Source organism: Sceloporus undulatus, chromosome 3 (assembly GCF_019175285.1).
Source record: "Sceloporus undulatus isolate JIND9_A2432 ecotype Alabama chromosome 3, SceUnd_v1.1, whole genome shotgun sequence".
In the NCBI taxonomy this organism is placed as follows: Eukaryota; Metazoa; Chordata; class Lepidosauria; order Squamata; family Phrynosomatidae; genus Sceloporus; species Sceloporus undulatus.
The window spans coordinates 186231746-186252304 of record NC_056524.1 but is presented as its reverse complement, the minus strand read 5'-3'; the positions used below and the strand labels follow the sequence as shown (position 1 = coordinate 186252304).

The window sequence follows — 20559 nt, the reverse complement described above, 5'->3', positions numbered from 1 at the left end:
GCTAGGTTCATCCAAAAGAGATGTTATACTCCAATAGTTGTTGTTTCATTGTTTCAAATAGAGAAAGTGTGGACATGATGCTGCAACTGGCATCTTTCATTAAATAACAGGACAAATAATAATAATAATAATAATAATAATAATAATAATAATAATAATAATAATAATGAATTTATTTGTATCCCACCTCTCTCTTTTTGAGGATCAAGGTGGGTAACAACAAACCAAATAACAATTATATAAACAATAACAAAAAATTCCTTAATCACCTCAATCCCCCAACCCTCCCTCCCTCACATAAGATAAAACAATAAAATCATATAATCCACAATAACAGATTCATACATTAACCAAGGTGTTGGTTATACCTATAAAGCCCTACATGGCTTGCGCGGAAGCTCACAGGCAGCCAATATAAAGATTTCAAGCTAGGTGTAATACGGTCGAATTTAGATGTTCCTGCGACCAATCTGGCTGCTATATTTTGAACCAATTGCATCTTCCGAATGTGGTACAAGGGTTGCCTCATGTAGAGCTTGTTGCCTCAGATGCTGCTGCTGAATAACCACAGGAGACCGTGCTGGAGGAAAGGCCACAACTTTATTAAGCAAACCATTGGTAGGGTTGGCACAAAGCATGAGGTCAGGATCTGCGAAATCAAACAACCCCACGTTTGTCTGATTAACCACAACCTGGCACCCACCAGGCATTGGGATGACCTAGGGGCTAAGGAACACCGTATGACCACATCTCTGCCATGCGTTCACATATTCGCTAAGCCCCTAGTCACCAGGAGGCGCTCTCACGTTATGGCCCCCGCAATGGCCATACGCCTGCCCTATTCGCCCCCGGGTCCCGACTGACTCCCAAACCAGAGCTCCGTAGCCCTGGTACCACACCGTGCAGATCCTGGCCTATGCTGCCGCCCCAAAGTTGTGACAAAAAACCCAAACTCAAGCGGTGGGTGGGTGGGAGAAGGCTCAGCTCCTCCTCCCTTCCTGCTTGGCTCCTAACCATCCGGAGCCAAGCGCCGACTGAGGGCCAGGGCTGGCAGCACGGCCTATATAGGCCTAAGCCCCGCCCTCAGTACCACCTGACCAGGAGACTCCTCCTCCAGGGCAGCTGAACCAATCATCTGCCCTGGAGGACCGGAACTCCCGGTCACCGAGCCCAGCTCCCAGAGCGTCGCAGGGCGGAAGGGCCTCCCTTTCGCCCCGCGCACCAATAGGGAGCTGGGGCAAGCCCCAGAGCACTCTGGGGCTTGTAGTCGTTCGCTGCGTCTAGCGGCAAAGCGGTCAGCCCGCCGAGTCGGGCAACCGCTTTTTGCAGAAACTGAGATGAGAGGTTACCAGTGCGTGTACAACCGTTTCTAGGTCTCCCCATTCCATGTAGGGTCGCAGCTGGCATATCAGCCGAAGCTGATAACAAGCACTCCTGGCCATTGTGTCTATCTGAGGTGATAGATGAAGTGACGAGGCCAGAAGCTCTCCCAAGCTGGAGTCCTTTAGGGGATGTGTGACCCTGTCCAGGACTGGTGAACATATATCCATGCTTGGTTTAGGGTTACCTATAGCGAGTACCTTTGTTTTGTTTGGATTCAATTTAAGTCTATCTTCCCTCATCCAATCCATTATTGACCTCAGACAGTCATTCAGAAGGGAGATGCCATCCTTGCTTGCTGAAGCTGTCCAAAACATAGAGAAGCAAATTTGGGTGTCATCAGCATACTGATAACACCCCACCCCATGTCTCCAGATGATCTGATCCAGCGACTTCATGTAAATGTTAAATAGCATGGGAGACAGAATGCTGCCCGGAGGAATGTCAGATGTTAGCTCTCTTTTAGGAGAGCAAGTGTCTCCCAGCATCACCATCTGGAACTTACCTGAGCGGTAGGAAAAGAGCCATGGCAAAGCATAGACCCCAATTCCCAACTCTTTCAGGCGTTCCAGAAGGATACCATGGTTAATGGTATTGAAGGCCACTAGCAGGTCTAAGAGCATCAACAGAGCCACACTTCCCCTGTCGATGCCAAGATGGAGATCATCGACCAAGGTGACCATGGCAATCTCCACTCCGTATCCTCACTGAAACCAGTTTGAAATGGATCAAGATAATTGTTTTCATCCAAGACTGCTTGGAGTTGGTTTGCAACTGCCCTCTCAATCACTTTGCCCAAAAACAGAAGAAGGGATACCAGCCAATAGGTGGATTTATCCACGAGATCAAGGGAAGGCTTCTTTAATATTGGTTTAACCACGGCCAGTTTTAGACAAAGCCACATTGTGCCCCTGGACTGTAAATGGCAGCTCTAAATTATTGTTCTAGAGGCTATATTCAATAGCTCTCAACCTTCTTAGTTAGAGAAATTAGGCTGTTACACATTATGACTCTAAAATGGCCACATCAAAAATAATTAACTTGGAGATTTCAGCTTTTAGGATGACAACATAACACTGCCATCTTATGTGTGCCTACCCAAAAAAAAAAAATTCCCACTGAGTCCAAGAATATTTGATTTTAGGTAAATACTACATGAAAGCTCATTAAATTAATAAGAGCATTTACTATGGCATGAGACGAGACAAGGTCCTGCAATACCTGGCAAGCAAGTAAATGGTGGTAGATTAAAGTGTTTTCCTATTTGACACAGGTAAGCTGGGTAGGAGACAGGTATTGTCTTTTGTGCCTCTGGAGATGAGGCTGAACAAAGGTGTGCATGTATGGATTTTCACAGTGCTCCATGGTGGACACAGAACAAATGGTTGTAAAAGCATGCCCTGCCCAAACCCTTTTTGCTTGCTTGCTTCTCTGCAACCACTGCTACAATTTAGTGTAGATATAATTTGTCAATATAGAGATTTTTTTAAATGTACAGAACTGGTTGACAATGGAATGAAGGTGTTTTCCCTCACTTTATAGTAGGGATGCAGTATTAGAGGACAACAGTGCCTCACCAGGAGACCCTGGAGTGGTCACAACCACATAAACAAGTCATTGTTTGTGCCCACATTCTATAGGGTATGTAGGGAGATTTTCTACTTTAATACAAAAACAAAGTGATTGTAAGCCCAGGAGAGGCCTCCTTTACAACATGACATAGAGGTCACTTCCAGTTAATTCCCTGTTTTCTTTTTTGGTTGTTTTATTTTTTTAAGGCCACTGCTGAGTCTAAAATGGCACAAGGGATCAAGAACAAGGTGAAATTGCCTGGAGGGAATTACAGGACCAAAACAAAACAAAAAAAAAAAAAAAACCCAAGGTTGGAAAAATGGATTTTTGGAGTTTGTGAATTTTGAACCCCCAGGGACCACAAAAACAGCACTAGACAGCACCACATGGCTCACAAACTGCCCTTTGATAATCTCTGCTGTATACGGTTTCATTAAGGGAGTGATGGTAGGCTCAATGGTAGACCAGGGCAATCTCTAGGTTTGACCTTGATGGCTATGGAGGCCAGACTGCTATCATACTGTAGAATTCATACAATCTGACACCACTTTACCTGTCATGGCTCCATCCTATGAAATTCTGAGATTTGTAGTTTGTTGTGGCACCAGTGTTCTCTAACAGAGAAGGGTATCTACCTCGCAAAGGTACAGATCCCCAAATTCCATAGAATTAAGCCATGACAGTTAAAGTGGTGACAAACTGTATTACTTTTGCAGTATAGAAGTAGCCCCAGACTCTCATGGAAGGAAATTCTTTGGGGGCTTTCTTACAGCAAACATTTGAAATCATAGGGCCTGAGCAAAGATAAGTTATTACTGTATTTTGATTCAGCAGTAAGTGAACCTGACAAATCTCTGCACCTCTGTGCCTCAAGGAATGGTTAGTTGGAACCAGCACTTTCAACTGGCAGGTGGCTGGCCAGACATAAAACAGTTTTCTATTCTCATTGGGCTGAAACCCTGTGGCATATTCTCCCCTGTCCAAATTCAAAAGGATTTAAACAAGCAACTCAGCCCCAGTCCAGAAAAAGAGGATCCAGAATCACAATCAGGGATGCAATAAAGTCAAAAGCCAAATCCTATCAGTAAGCAAATCCGTTCATACCACAGAACTCTCAGCCGAGGTCAAAACCATTCACAGTCAGCAAGCCAGCAGGGCAGAACAATATCAATACAAGGATAATCTCATGGCAACCAGTACACAGACTGAAATCATAAGCAGCAGAGTAATCACAAGAGGTGTCAGGAGTAGAAAGTTTGACAGACAATGACCAAACAGAGTTAGATTCCCCCCCCCCACTAATGAGTTTAGCCAGAACTGATGTTTCTGTGCTGCTACTGTGGCCTAAGATGCCACAGTACTCCTATTCTCAAGGGCACTTTGAAGGCAGATGTGATGTCAGCAAATTTAGGTGAAAAATGTAAGGTAATTTGGTTATGTATGTGCTGTGTATTAGAGTTAAGCAGCTGTAAGGAATAGTGAGAGGATGGGCTATTGAGTGTGCCTACATGGAATGTCTGAGGGGATTTGGATGAGATTGGTGAATGACAGTTGAAATGATAGTTGATGCATCTACACTGTAAAAGTGATGAAAAGGAAATTATGGCACACTTTCAAATCTGGAGGGGAAATTGATCATGTGACTCTAGTATACATAGAGTGTAGCTGCACTGTAGAAATAATGCAGTTTGACATCATTTTAACTGCCATGGCTCCATCCTATATAATCCAGGGATTTAACCAAAGGGATTTGACCAGGGATTTGTAGTTTTGTGAGTCACAGAACTCTTTGGCAGAGAAGACCTAGAAATCTCAAGCTTCCATAGAGTAGAGCTACAGCACTTAAAATGATGTCAAAGTGTATTATTTCTACAGGATAGAGGCACCCACAGTCAGCTACAGTAGCTAGTGTGGTTAGAGAGAGTTTGGAGTGGATGGAGGATTAAGGCGAAGAGAGTCAGTCAGTCATCTTTAGAAATTAATGAGAGGTGTTTAAGGGTCTGCTAGAAGAGGAGTGTGAGAGAGTGTGTGAGATGTGTTTTAAATATATTAAATAGTCCTTCTGTTTTGTTATGCTCAACTTCTGTTAATAAAGTATTGTTTTTGTATTTATAAGGATCTGGCCTCCAGAAACACTAGATATTAGAAAGCTTGGATTCAGACAAGGTGTCTGTGGTGCTTGTGGTGAATCAAGAAAGGAATCTGAGAAGGATATAAGCTGTATAATATCTGTCCCCTTCCTCTCATTCCTGTATCTGAAATATGGGAAAATAATAGCTCTGTTCAATCATTATAAAGTAGTTGAACTATTGTTTCCATGTAGAATGCCTAGGTTAGGAACTGAGCATTTAGAAACTAGGACTGTGGATTAGTGGCAGAGCAGCCATGCTGTGCTTCATAATGTCCAGTGTTCAGGCACTATATTCAATTATAGGACAAAGTCATAGATATGGGTAGGCTACATGTTTTGTATACAGAAAGTCAAATATGCAGCCATCTTCAGGTAGGTCTGGAAAGGGGAGCACTGAAGACCCTGGAGAGATACTGCCAGTCCAGATCAGAAGTGGAAAATGTGTGTCCTTTTAGATGTAGTTGGACTACAACTCCTAGCAGCCTTATCTGATTAACTAATTGTGAGAAATGGTGGTAGTGGCAATCCCACAACATCTGGGAGACCAACATGTTCCCCATCCATGGTGCAGGAAATACTGACCTAGGTAGACCATTAGTTCAATGTGATATAAGATGAGTTTCTAAGTTACAGTGAATTCCTGCTAGTAGTTGATATTATAAACAGAGTTTATAAATAGAGTTTGTGGATGAAAAGTCCCCTTGTGTGGGGATGGAGGCATAAAGAAATACATCTAACAGTAGGGAAGCATAAAGGTACATATCTTAGAGAGAGTTAGTTATTGTTGTGTGTGCTTCTCAAACAATTCTGTTGTGCAGATGATCTCTGATGACTAAGGGTGAGTCAGCTCTTCTGTTTGGGTTTTCATTCACTGTCTCAGAAAAGCTGACTGATTGCAAAATAGAGTGAAAGCTGCCAGCCCTGGCTGGATCTCCATCTAAAGTTAATGGCTGTCAGGATTATACATTTTGTTGTTCTGCAACATGAGTGCTACCATATGGCAATGGTGCCATATGGATATTGATTGCTGTTCCTATTCCTCTGTCACATCAACTTGCTGGCAGCTGCCAAGAGTCTCAAATGGTTTCACAAATATGAAAGCCAAAACACTCTGAGAAAAAATATATAAACCCAAGAAATTTGAGTGAAGAGTAAGTAAAAACTTTATTTCTGAATGACCCCACTCCACTCTTAGTTATAATTTTAGTGACATTGAGAAGACTCTATGAAAGAATGGGATGGACAATATTTTTATTCGGACATGTATAAATGAAACCAGCAAAAAATTACATCCCTAGCAAAGTATGGCGAGTACATGAATATCTCTATTATGGACAAACTATCATTTTTAGTATAAGATGTAGCAGTTCCTTCTAGGAATAAAAAGACTATTTGATTTTTAAAAATATATATTTGAAAAAGGTTTTCTCAAGGGCCAAGCAACCCTTACAAGCACAATCCTAGATTAAGAAAGTGTGTAATTTATTCTGTGCAAAACTTGCAAACATCTTCTGAAGAGAAACATCATTTTTATGTAGAAAATACATGTTTCCCATGTAGAGAATGAAATTTTCTCCACACAGACACAAAAATCAAAACACTGATATATGAATGTAGTGCAAAGCATTTGCCAACCTGCCAATATTATTTGTGCAATTATTGCAGCAGGAAGAAAATGGTTAAAATTACTTGTTTCTTTCAAGAACAAAATTAGTAAAAAAAATTACACCACTACTGACATCAGAAACAGTACGCCATTTCCATGGGGAACTATTCTGTTCAACTCCAGATCCATAGGACCAAGGTCAATCCAAGACATTTGCTGCCTCATGTTCCTGTCATCTGTTAAATCCTGCAACCCATGAGCTCACCAGAACTGACAAAGCAGTGCTGAATATACTGCTGAGCACATAGTTTCCAGGATTTCACAAATAAATATAAGGATGAGGAGCAATTTTTGCAGTCCAACAAAATAATCCAGTTAAAAATGTGTCTCAAATAGTGCAGGAGCCAAAAACATGTGCAAAAAACTAGTGCAAATGCCTCAAGATAACAATGAAACAAGCCAGATGATACACAATATACAATATTGTATCATCTGTGACAAATTTATATACAGCCTAGTTTGCAGATTACAATTTTGGATTTCATTTGAGCAACTATGGATTTTGGGGAAGTCCATATGAGCAATAAGATACAGTTTCAGCCTGCTTTGAAACCTACCTGTTTAAACTATGTACGTTGCCAACACTGGAGGAATCTGAGATGAAGCCACGCTCTGCGGTTAAACACTGAAACAAAATAACCCCTGGTTTGTTCCAGTTCAAGCCAGAAAGTGAAAACTAAAGAGATGTGGGAAGACGCTAGTGGCTGGCCTCATAGCTGATCATATTTTTTTTGCTGCCTGCTTAAGAATCGATTGCATGTGCACTCAAGTGGTTAGCTTTACTATCAACCTACCACACCATCGACCCACTGCACACCCTGTGAGGTGAAATGACAACCAATATGGAGTGTCGTCAACAATACAATAGATTTAACCATAACATTAATAAACTGGCCAGTTCAACAGGGGCCATGGGGGGAAGGGGGGTGCTTGCACAGGGGGCTTCATGGTCATGATATGCCAAAGTGTCTCTCATTGCACTGATGGGTAGTCAATCATTTGTGCAATTTAGTGGGCAGTTACACCTTCATTTGCATGGGACGTTGAATGGGCTGGCAGGTGTGTGGGATGGGGGAGATGACTGATACATTTGTACATGTGTTTGGGGTGGAAGACAAAAAAATAATGGTGTGACACAGCTTGTACGTATGAATGCCCTATTTTGACAGATGAAAGGGGGTAGTGTGGATTGTCTATAGGTATTTGGCCCATTGTGGGAGCTGGTGATGTGATCAGCAGGTTCTACCTACAAATTGGCAAACCCTTGATGTAAAGCAACTTTTTCTCTCCCTGTCCTCAGGCCCTCAGCCAAACTTTTCTCACATATCTTCAGGTGCAGCTATGAGGAGGGATTCAGAAGCCCCTTCCCCTTCCAGGTTAGTCACTATGCCCCATGTTGTCTGAATCTGGAAAACCACAGTTAGGCTTACCTTTGGTTTATTTAGGGACTACAAAATTTTAAAATTGTTTATTTCAACATGTAACAAAGAAGATTAAACATGATTTAGGAAATGCATTAAACTGTGCTGAATATAAAATAGAAGCTGAATTTTGAAATATTTCTATTGCCTAACAGTTATTCTGGGTTCTCATGACACTAAAGCATTTTAGCATTGCATCCAAATGGGACTGCCACTGGGACTTTCAAATGGCAAGCTTTTAACTCCATCATCCAGGTGGCTTCGCATGGCTAGTCTTCAACACAATTCTTTACTTCTGTCTAGTCACTCAAGCTACTCTACACCTTTACAGCCAGAAACTGTTTCAAGGAAAGTTTGAGATAGTCATCTTGGCTTCAGCTACAGTGTATTTTGATTTCTCGTTGTTCTTCCATGGCTGCACTCAGCCTAACCTGATCACCTTTCCAGCTTCTAAGGTCAATGGTTCTGGTTTGTATGCGGGCAGACACTGAATAAATGGAAAGAAGCATGACTTTCATTGCCACTGAAATGGGAGCAGCTGTCACTCACTCAAATCAGTTCAAATTGCTTAAAAACAAGGTAGCATTGTTTCAAGAAGCCATATTGGGGGGGGGGATAATAATAATAATATGGCTTTTTATTTGTGCTACGACCATAAACATCAACAGGATGTTGATTGCTCTTAGGAGAGATTTATCTTTTTATTCAACAGAAGTATCATAGAAGTGTTAGTACTTCCAAGGTCTAAAGTCAATGAGTATCTGTGAAATACCCTTAATAAGTGGCGACTCAGTTCAGGTTAGATTGTGAGCTATAGAAACAGCAGTATCTAGCCCACAGAATCATGCAGTTTAGAGTATGGCATCTTCAGTCTGACTGGATCTCAGCATTATTAGGAAGGATGATTGTAGGGACTACACAACACTATATCGGATTAGAAAAAAATGAGATCAGTATTCAAATCCTCCCTCAACCAAAATGTTTGCTACAATTTGTTCTCAGACTAATTTATCTACATAGGGATATAATTCTTCAGTGATTTTCATCTGAAAGGAAGTAATGAGTAATTTTAGAAATTTTCTTCCTGTTATGAGAAAGTCTTTGAAAACTGCAGTTTTCAAAACCTATTCAAAATTCAGGACGTATTCTGCACAAATATCATATGTGGCTGTTTTAATGTTTTTCTTACTGTTTTGGTGCAGGAAACAGCATTTTCTGTTCAGAAGACAATCTGTATGACCATTATGTAATATGCAGCATTTGGATTCTGGCCAGAGCCTCCCAAAACATATTTACAGGTAAGCAGCTTCTGAGATCAACAGGTGTCCATTTCCCTATTGATCAAGAAGCAGGTACCTGAAATTTCCACCCCTCCTGTGAGCGATCTCTGGCATGACAGGCAGAAAAAGGGGCCCTGTCACAAACTTCACTTGCCCAAAAGGAGTTTGGGTGCATCTATTAATCAGTTTTCAATAAAAGGGGGAACAGACTGCACCTATGGCTGCTAACTGGTAAGTCAAGTTTGGATGAATTTCACAGTCCCTACATAGCCTCTAAATTAGAGACTCTGTAGGGCTTGTGAATACATAGCAATTACAAATACATAATTGTTGCTTATGTATAACTGCGTAACACAGTGGTTCTCAAACAGTGTGGCAGGCCCCCCCCCCCCGGGGGGCACTAGAGTGTCTCAAGGGGGGGGGCAGAAAACTGGAAGTCTCTGATCCTTCTCTTCCCAAACTTTTTATGTGTAAAATTTGCACATGCTTTGTGTAAAGTATGCTTTGTGTTAATACATGCTTCCTGTAACGTATCTATTTCCATGTATTTCCAGCCACATGGCACTTAATTTATTCATTTACTTCTCTGTCAAGCATATGGAAGAGCATGGGTAAAGGCAAACAGATATATGGAGTTATGCACATATATGCATAAATACAGCAGCCTATTTTAAAAAAAGAAAAGAATGGCAATCGATCATGTCACTCAAACCTCCAGCTCTGGTGGACTCATCACTTCCTGTTCCTCTGCCAATGTGAATCTGGTGGCCACACTTTTCACTCAATGGATTTTCTTGGAAAATCCAGAGAAAACTGTGGAAAATCCAGAGAAAACAGGTGATCTGTGAAGTAAGCCCTCAAGCACTGAAAACCACCTCTGATTTCCCTAGATTAACAAGAACTACATATGTCTGGATTGCTGCCAGTTCAAAGAGAGTAAGGATTTTTTATAGTGTAGACAAACCCCTGGAGATGTAAATTTTCACTTATTTCATTTTCACAGGCAAGAATGAAAGTATTTTCAATGTTTCCCTGCTGGGCAAGCTTGTGTGAGTTTTTGTACATTTTCTGATGAAATTTTGCATGTTGGGACTTCTTGGGGGGGGAAAGTTTACACAAAAAAAACATGGGAATGTTGTTGGCAACCCTCACACACTCAATTTTGACTGTGGCCTTCAAGCCACAGTTTGCCCTACCCTGCAGTAGGGGGTAAAATCCCCTTAGTTCAGTGAGACGTAATTCTAACACAGAGGTATGTGATACTAACTAGTATTCTAGGAAGCATTCTAGGAGTATTAGAAACACCATTCCCAAAGCAGCCAAATCAGTAATAATGGCAATAGGCAAAAAGCTACATTAAGGAATGGAGTGTAACTTTACACTGACAGAGTTATAGAGTGGTTGTGCCACTTAGGAACAACTGGAAAGCTATGTCGTTGTTTTTAAAGCAACTTTGTAGCCTTTTTCATGATGAAAGACAAATTATGAAGCTCCCCCTCTGGATGTATTTACTTGGCACTTTCCTCTTTGCTTTTTTGTTTTGATTTTTAAAAAAATCCTTTGTGGTTTTATATTTTAGTGCATTCAGTTATCTTACAGCAGTCTGCCCTGAAGCTATTTGTGAAAGGTGGCAGCAAAGCAATTATGAATAAATTAATACATGAAAATATCCTGAAATCTAATGCTAAGACTATGTATAATTTATTTATAATCACATTCTCTTAACAGACATACTAGGTGCATGCTAAATAGTGGCTATGGTGAAAGATGATGGGAAGTATTGCCAAATATCTGAAGAGTGAGAGATGGTCCCACTCTGTCACACAAGAAAGTTATCTTTCTAGCTGCATTAATCAACATTTCAAAGAAATCCACAGCAGTTAGAACCATGCATACTATTTTTTCTTGCCCATCTAGCCAGTATAATTATTTGTAGCCCCAAAGAAACAAACCAGTCATGCTAAAATGAAACATCCGAATTATCCCTGAGATTCAAATATCTGGGTCAGCCATCCTACCACTGACATGCATTATGAAATCAAAACAGCTGCATTTCCCCCTACATATCTGTAGGGAATATGGAAGCATGCTGGACTCCAAAGAGGGGACTAACCTTGCAAAATTGCTGACAAGTAGCTTTAGGCATCTTATACAAGCTCAGATTTTGCTTTTCATAAAAACACATTTTTTTTCCCAAAGCCTGTAAACTCATGTGAAGCTGACCAAGGTTACCCAGTGCGTTTCTTTGACCATGTGAATAGTCGACTGGTCTGCCAGAATCAAATCCAGCAGTCACAGCACTGCATCACAATGGCTTGGCTTAACAATATTGAAAACATAGTGAATAATATTGAGCACTTTGGGCATTATGAGTATTTCTGGATCCTCATTTCTAAAGCTAAATAAGTGACTTCACCTCCTAGTAAGCTTCATCTCTCCCTCCCTGTTCCCCATTCCCTTCCTGGGTTTTGCATTTAATACAAGTACCTCCATGTAAAAGACCAGGGCTGAAATATTAGGTATAATGAGTTCTAGCATCTTGAGGATAGGCAGTTGCAAAACATGAAACTTATTTTCACTCTGACACAAATATGTAGAAGTCCCATGCCACTATTAGTGCATTAAGAATTATATTCTTTTTATGATATTCTACAAATCCAACCTGCATATCGTTTTTAAAGAATGTATGAGATCCATTTTAACAAGGATACAAACTTTTCATGCTGTTTTGCTTTGGAATCTGATTTTTTTAAAGTGTTTGTTTGCCATTGTCTCTGTTTTGGCTGACCTTTTGATGATTTTCCAACTCCATTAAGGTGCTAACATCCAATTTGGGGCTGACACCCCAAGTAGTTTTATCATACTTTCTGCAACATATTTCTGCACAAAATTGGTGTCTTTTCCATTGTGGAGATAAAGTACACTCACACATAACAAACTTGCAGCAGGCTGATAGATCTCCAAATAACCCAATTAAGACTACTGTTTTTTTCTAGTACTTAAAACAAATCAAGAATCACTGCATTCTTTTTTGAAAATTTTATTATTTTTACTTAAATGAGAGGAGGGGCAGAACTGTCAGTGCAAAACATCTCTCTGAGACAGGCAGGCAGGCAGGCAAACAGACAGGAAGACAAGCTCAGCATCCTATGGGGAAGAAAATGTGTGTCTCCCATGTTTTGGATATGTAGTAACTTCCAAATGGCAAAAAATAGTGCTACCTATCCCCCACCTCCCCTTTGGCAGAAAATTGTAATATCAGACTGAAATCACCAGAGATGCATGATGCATCCATGTGTATGGGAAATAAAGCAAATGCAAGAACACATAAACTTCCTCTTCAGCATTTGTGGTATCTACAAGAAAATGTCATAACTCTATCAGTATTATTGCACTGGAGATAATTCCCAATAAGTAAAAGCACAACAAAAACCTTCATGAAGAAAGTCTATCCATCTTCTTTTCAGAAAAATAACAACACCTCTGCTCCAGAAAGATCAATAAACACTGCAGAATCCTCTCTAATACTAAAATGAAGAAGGCAGAAGTAACTATTATTTACTAGCAGAAAGCGGATCATTAATGTGAATACCATTCAAAGTGGAAGTGAGGGGGATGTTATGTGCTCTTTTGTTCCAATCTTATTTTTGTTTTTGTTTTTCTTTTAAAAAAATAGGACTGTGAAGCTTTTGTTCTTCTAAAAATCCTATTGCCTCTTACCTCATTCTAGTTCTCTGTCTGGCTGCACAGCTTTTTTCTCCCTCCTTAACTATGCAATTCACATAAAACATTTATTTTGTTATTCATTATTCCTATTGATTATGATGGGTTTGTGTACATTTTTACAATATATGGATTTTTATTTGCACACATTTTTCAAATATATGCATAGTTTTATGCACATTCTTCTATACTGAAATGCACTACAACTCTTGGAAAAGCGCAGATTTCCAAAACAAGATGCACTTCATCCCATTACTGATCTCAGAAAGTGAGGAACAGATATTTTCTTAGAGCAAGTGGAGGAAATCTCAAAGCCTGGGGCCAAACTCAGGCCTCTTAGCCTTCCTGACCTGTAAGCATTCCCCATGGCACTCTAGTTTGCTAGCTTCTAAGATTTGTACAAAATTTTCCCTATTTAAAAGGTTAAAATGCCTTCCACATGGCTTAGTTATTGACAAAAACATGCTGGAATTTTTGCTCCCACACATTTGACTTTGGCCCTACCCATCACAGGAATGTGAGATCCAAAACTTTTGAAACTGAATTTGGTCCTTGGTTTGAAAGAGAGTCTTCACACTTGTTGTACTGGATGTAAACTTAACAACCTTCTGTCTCATTCCTACTCCAAAAAGCAATGTGTTTGCTTCTTTGACTGGTTGAGGAGACCACAGTATCCTTCCATTTTCATCTGTAGTGCCAGGACAACTAACTGTTGAAGCATAGTTCATTCTGTCAGGGAAAGATAAAGCAGATTCTTTCCATCTGCTCATTGTCTGGCTGGAAATGTGCTTAACATTTTAACTATGCTGACCTTCACAAAAATCCCATGATACAAGTAGCTGTTATTCTCATTACTCAAACAGGAAAGTGGGTTTGAAAAAGATTGACTTCCTCCAGATAACATAATGGACTGAAAGCAGAGTAGAACCTCAATGTAATGCTGATAAGCACAATTCCACTTCTCTTTGTTATTGTTATGTGTATTCAAGTTGATCCCAACAGCATTAACAATCCTAGGGTTTTCTTGGGGAGAGAACGTCTGACATTGTATTTATTTCTGACATTGTATTTATTTTAGGCTGAAAAAGTATGATTTGCCCAGGATCATCCATTGGGCTTTCTGTGCATGAGGAGAGGCTACATCATCTCTAGCTATTTTTTAAAAAATAAAAACCCACACCAGTTCTAAACCAGTCAGTGTACAATAATATCATACAAGCCTTTGAAATCCCATAGAATCTACTCAGAGGTTGTGGCTCCTTGCTTACAATCAACCTTGTAAATAATCCAAGTCTTCAAAGACATCCTCTATAATCTCTTCCAAACTGCTTTTGAACATTCCAATTTCTTTTGGCTCCCTGCCAGGTTACTACTTATTACTGACTTTAAAATAAATAAGATTTATACAATCATAATAAATGGAAATGAATACCACTAACTATAATTGCTCATCTTGAAACATGTTAAATATAGTAACTTTACTTAAGGGAGGGGAAGTACTTGAAGGAAATCAGAAGGCTGTATACAATTTGGCTGAATGTCACACTGACCTTTCCAATGTAATGAATGGTAAGATGATGTTTTCTTTTTAAGTAAAACATCCTCCCTGAACAAATAAAAAGGAACATCTAATTCATCATTTAGTAACTTGCTTCCAATTGACACTTCCTCTTTATCAACAGAAGTTAAATACATTTATTATGTTGTATAATAAAAGTGAAATGATATCTTCTTTATGTAAAACAATAGATATGGCCTAGAGTGCACAGAAAGTAAAATATAATGTATAGGCTAGAAAATAAGGTGCAGTTTTTCTCTGTAGATAAAGAAGAAAATTATAAATACATCCATGTTGTTTTCTGCAATCTGCTCTTATCCAGCAGACTATCACAAACCATTATTCTTTCCTATAGATAAAAAAAATATTCTGCCTCCAGGTATTTGTAATTGCCATATTGGACACCACCAATGCTTCATAATGAATAACTGGGTTTGTTTTTTCCCCATTCAGTCAGCTGCCACTCCACTTGAAAAAAGTGTTATAGGCAGGCTATGGAAGGTCAAATTTCTCACTGGAATATTGTCAGGTTTTCAATGCTCCCATATATAGTAAGCAGATGAGCACTCCCTTTGCCATCTACATCGTCAGAGGGAGAGTGAGGCCAGCCAACTCCATTGGGCCTGGTCTGAACTAAGAAGAGTCCTCCCTCCAGTCCATCTGCCTTGGTCCAGGCCTCAGAGAGAGAGAGAAGAACTGCTGGACCTGATCTCCTTCCCCACCACCATTCCCTTCTCCTTTTGTGTCGTGTCTTTTAGATTGTAAGCTTGAGGGCAGGGAACCGTCTAATTAAAAATAATAATAATTGTAAGCTGCTCTGATAGCCTTTAGGGTGGGGTATAAGTACTCTAATAAATAAATAAAAATATATATAAACTTGTGCTATTGTTTAGCACAAAAATTATGCTAAAATGTTCTAAATTAAGTGACATTTCCTAGGCTTTTTTCTTTTCCATGAACTACAGTCAAGTGTAGAGAGTTCACAATTCTCAGAACAGTTGCCACAGAAGAACAAATTAAAAGAAACAATGTATGTCAATAGTTCTTTGTGAAATGTGCTGTCCTATACCTGATATTACCAGAATCCAATTCAAGCAACTGCCAGTACTTTAATTCAGGCAACCTATTCATCCACAGCTCTGTCATCCATCTTCTTTTAGTTACTGTATAGCATTACTGCCATCCGTTACAATAGCAGCTGTACTCCAGATGCTGTACATCATTACAAATGACCTCTGAGAGACATTTTGAAACTTGGGGGTGGGAAACATGTCCATGGCCCTCTATCTTTCACTCAGCTGTTTCCATAGTCATTTTCAAGAAAACACCAGCCTGCATACAGAATTGTTCTTTAATGGGCTTGCAGAAGAAACAGCAGTATAAAAGTAAGAATAGGAATGGAATTATTATTTGAAAAATATTCAAAAATGTGTTTCTTGAGTTTTGATAAACTATGACAAGAACAATTATGGATAGGAAAGGATCTTCACAATTTAAGATTTAATATGTATGAAAAATAAATCGATTGTTTTGTGCAGAAAATAGTATATTTGCAGAACACTTATTTTCTGCACAGGAAATTAATTTGCTGAGCGGTCAAAAAATAAATGTTGCACAGAAATGTTCTTTTCTGCACACACACTCACACAAAAACACCTGTAAGAATAAGTCCTGAACTTCAAATCATCTCTGAGAACTACAAAGCTTTTGAAGACTGCTTTGTAGCTCAAGGAAAAATGGTAAAATTATTCATTCTTGTCTTCAAGATTAAATGTTATCCCCGTGTGAGAGCAAAAAACTTTAAGAACTGACACAGTTTATACCACTTTTAATATGCATTAATTACATATGAGTTTCTGGGTGCCTTTCCTAGGACTCTTTCCATTCACATTTACCATTATTACCTAACAGCGTTCACACTTAATGAATGTTTGACATAATAAATTTGTTAGTCTTAAAGATCTCAACACATGTCCATTTTGGCTGCAACAGATGTAACTTTGAAAATTAAAACCTCCAGATTATCATTTCAAGTCTATGTATATCTTGTGTGATTCTTTAGCGTTTCCCACCCAGTATCTTTTCTTAGTTCATAGCTTCTTTACTGCACCAAAAGCTGTTTCCACTATAATGTAAAGTATATCCTGTAATATTATCATTTAATCATTCAGAATTTCTTTACACTGAAGTTCTACTACAGTTGCACTGAAATTGATGGATTTGTATTAAAAGCTAGCAAAATCCTGGAAGAGGGGGCTAATACAGTTCTCTGGTAGAATCCCTTTTTTAACTCTCCTAATCTATTCCTATTCAGGTAGGAGACTGGATAGTGCTTTATCTCATTTCTAGTCCCTCCTCCAGGAGTACATGAAAGATTTATGTCCACTTCACTGTCAAAAGGAGATTATTAGTATGTTATTTTGATTCCTGGAAGATTGAATGATAGTCTTCAAAGTCAGTGGTGCATCAAGATGACCCTTCAACATTTAAAGGTTGATACTATGATCCTGCAGAAAGAATCCCAGGGCCATGGGAAAGAGTAGAAATACCTCTCCATGGTCTTAGACAAACCACAGAGGAACATATCATAGAATGCCCCAATTGGCCTCTCTCAGCTCCCTGGAGTTTTCAGCAGTATCTCTCTCTACAAAGTCAGAATTTCAGCCATACAGCGCAGGAAAAAAACCTGTTGGGGGTGTGTGGTCATGGGCAGGGGTGATGAGGACAAGTGTCCATGGGATACAACCCTCTTCCAGCAGTTAGCCGTGTGGCATACTCACAACAGGAGGAAACATGGGAATCAGCACTCAAACAAGGGAATATTATCTGGGCATAAACTGACATGAGTGATGATGATGGAACCTCACTGAAAAATAAACCACAACTCTCTTTCATGTTCATACACACAGAGAGACACACTAACAAACACACATCTTTTATTCATTCATCAGTCTATAGCTTGCACAATCCGCAGTGGAAGATCCAACAGCATAATGTCTGATCAATACTGAATAGCAGCAAGAAAATAAGACATCTTTGTATAAAATATCTGAACAGCCGTTGGAGTCCATGAATTATCTAACATTTTCTGCCTGTACTAGTGAAAAGGAATAATCGCAATAAATAAGTCTTGGTAACTGGCAAGGAACCATGTTTTTCCCAACAATGAAAATTATCTCATTTCATTGTGTATAACACTACTCTGAGAAAATGCATGAAAGAAAATTAGATTATCACAATACTGTTTCTAATTAAGAAAAAAGTTGTAAAAATAAGACAGGGCAATTACTATCTGGTTACTGTTTGAAATATAATTGTGGGTTCTTTTATCTCAGCAAGCAATGAGCCTGCAATTTTTTTAAAAAAAGGAAGTGGTTTGCTATGCATTAATTCTTCAATTATCTTTATTCAAAGGCTGTTTTTAAGTAGAATTGCTGACAACTGGTATGCTTTTGGGATCAATAAAATACTGTATATGTTGAACAACATATTATCTGGGTTGTTTGTGGGTTTTTGTTTTTGTTTTTTACAAAAATTCAGAAACAGCATATAAATAAGCTAATTTCAGCTTGCATTGCCATGTACCATACCTGAGATGTGCGGATTTATGAAATTGATTTCATGCATATTTGTGACATGTGAATTAATTTTAATGAAGTGATGGATCAATTAGTTATCCATATTAATATCTGCCCATACTGACTAACATTAATTCTAAAAATAAGCATCTGATCTGAATATGATGCACAAAATTAGTTTAGTACTACAGCTAATTTTGGTTTTGACTGTTTTGGCAGCAAATTAAGCCATTAAATGGTTCAGCGCAGAGTTGGCCTGATGATAAAATAGCCAAGTTGAATTGCACATGTTCCTATTTTATAACACAATATGTACAGCAATACGACAAAATAATTTATGTGCTAGTAGAGGGCAGGGAAAATGGAGGTAAAAGCCATTGTTAGTTACAACTAGAGGAAACCCAATGAATCATCAGAAACTTGGTAAACTGACATTTCTGTACATTCCATTGATTTAATAAGTCTAGGCATGTTGGGTTTAACAATAGGGTTCAGGATTTGGGGGGGTCATGCCCAAAATTCATTATGATCAGACTATGGGAACTGCATGAGACCTAGGCCCGTTACAAACAGGCACCCTAGCACGGACTCAGTGCGTACTAGGGTTAGAAATGGGCGTCTCTTCCAGACGCCCCTAACCCTTCCAGACACCCCAAATGAAATGACGGCGGCCATTCCACACGGCCACCGCCATCTTGATGTAGGGGACGTGCTGCGTCTGCACGTCACGCCCTGGAAATGACGCCACAAGTGTGCGCTTCGGCACTTGCGGCGTCTCTTCCGAGGCGCAGGAAGGAGCGTGATTTTCGCGCTCCTTCTTTGCAGCATCCGGGAACCACACCATTTGGCTGCTGCGGTTCCCGGACGCTGCACCGCTTTTCGGTGGTCTGTAACCTGCCCATGTCTTGTCAATTATCAGTTTATTTCAAAATGTTTCTGGATGGTCTGAAGATCTCTCCTCTACTTTACATGTGAAATAGCCTTCAAGAATCTGCTCCCAAAATATTGTTCCAGGTGAACTGTTATTTACCATTTCTATGAGTTTTTGCAAATATGAATGGTAGAATTATGGAGCTGGAAGTCAGTGCAAGAGCCACCTAGGTGAATCTCCTGTCATACAGGAATACACAACTACAACACTCCAAGACATAGCCATCCAACCTCACCAAGCTACCCGAAGTAGATATTAAGAGCAAAGAAACCCAGGAGGCTAGAAGATCTTCATGTTTATGCCTTGCTCTGAATAAACAGCAGGTGTCTATCAAATTTTGATAGCCCTTTAAGATATTTAAAAAAAACCTGGGCTTAGTTAACATAGTCATAGAAAGTGTCCACACACTGAAATGTCCCCCTCCAGTGAAAGTATAAGTACTTGTTCAGAGATTTCTGCCTGGCCATCTCTCTGATGTGTACATTTTCCCCCACCTGGAAAGAGATTTTGATGTAGTGTGCATTCAGACAGATATGTGGTACTCTCATTTAGGATGACTATCATTCGATACTTGCATGCTTGCACAATGTCTAATAATACCATCAACCAGGGGAGAAATGTACAGTTTAAGAACATGTTATTTATTTATAACTAACCTGGAATAGACTGGGGTGTTAACACCACTGCAGGAAGAGGCCTGGGGGCAGTAGCTGGCCTAGATAAAGCCACAGAGACCTGATTGGTCATAACAAGAGGCTTCTCATGTCCCTGGAAGATTCGTAGTTCCTCAGGATGTATCCATGTTGAATCCAGAGCAAATGCATTGTTTAAATAGATCTGTCCAAGATAAGGGGAGGAAGGAAGGAAAGCAAAATAAATTTGTGGTTCAAGATATAATGTAACTGACTGCTAGAGCTTCTTGTTTTCTCTAACATTCATTGAAACTTCCATTATCGGATTGCCTCTGGCTGTCTGGAGACTTTCTAATTATTAGAATTATGTATGCCTCCCCCAAGTGATCTGATAACACTGCAAGCCTTCCTAAATAGCATTGTCAGAACTGGGATACCTTTAAAACTTTGAAACAGAAGGTTATTGCATCAATGAGGAGTGGAACATAATTCCAAGACACTGCTAATACTTGGTGTGATCCTGTCATTCATTATGGATGGTTAAATCTGATTTCATTTGCCAGTTGAAGCCTGGGGAATCAGGGGCAATAACTTAGCTCATTTAACTATATTACTTCTTCTTAGTAAGAGGCGCCAAAAACCCTTGGTCTTCCTCATGTTTTGATTACAGCTCCCATACTCTTTTAA

General features: G+C 39.5%; 1 protein-coding gene across 2 annotated transcripts in view; it reads right to left on the bottom strand.

The window, feature by feature from the left end:
- The window catches only part of TCERG1L (transcription elongation regulator 1 like), a 224130-nt gene that overhangs the window by 195067 nt on the left and 8504 nt on the right, over positions 1-20559 (bottom strand). For both annotated transcript variants that reach the window (XM_042461102.1, XM_042461103.1), the window contains exon 3: positions 19897-20077. In XM_042461102.1, coding sequence (XP_042317036.1) covers positions 19897-20077 — 181 coding nt within the window. The remainder of the gene's footprint in view (positions 1-19896; positions 20078-20559) is intronic.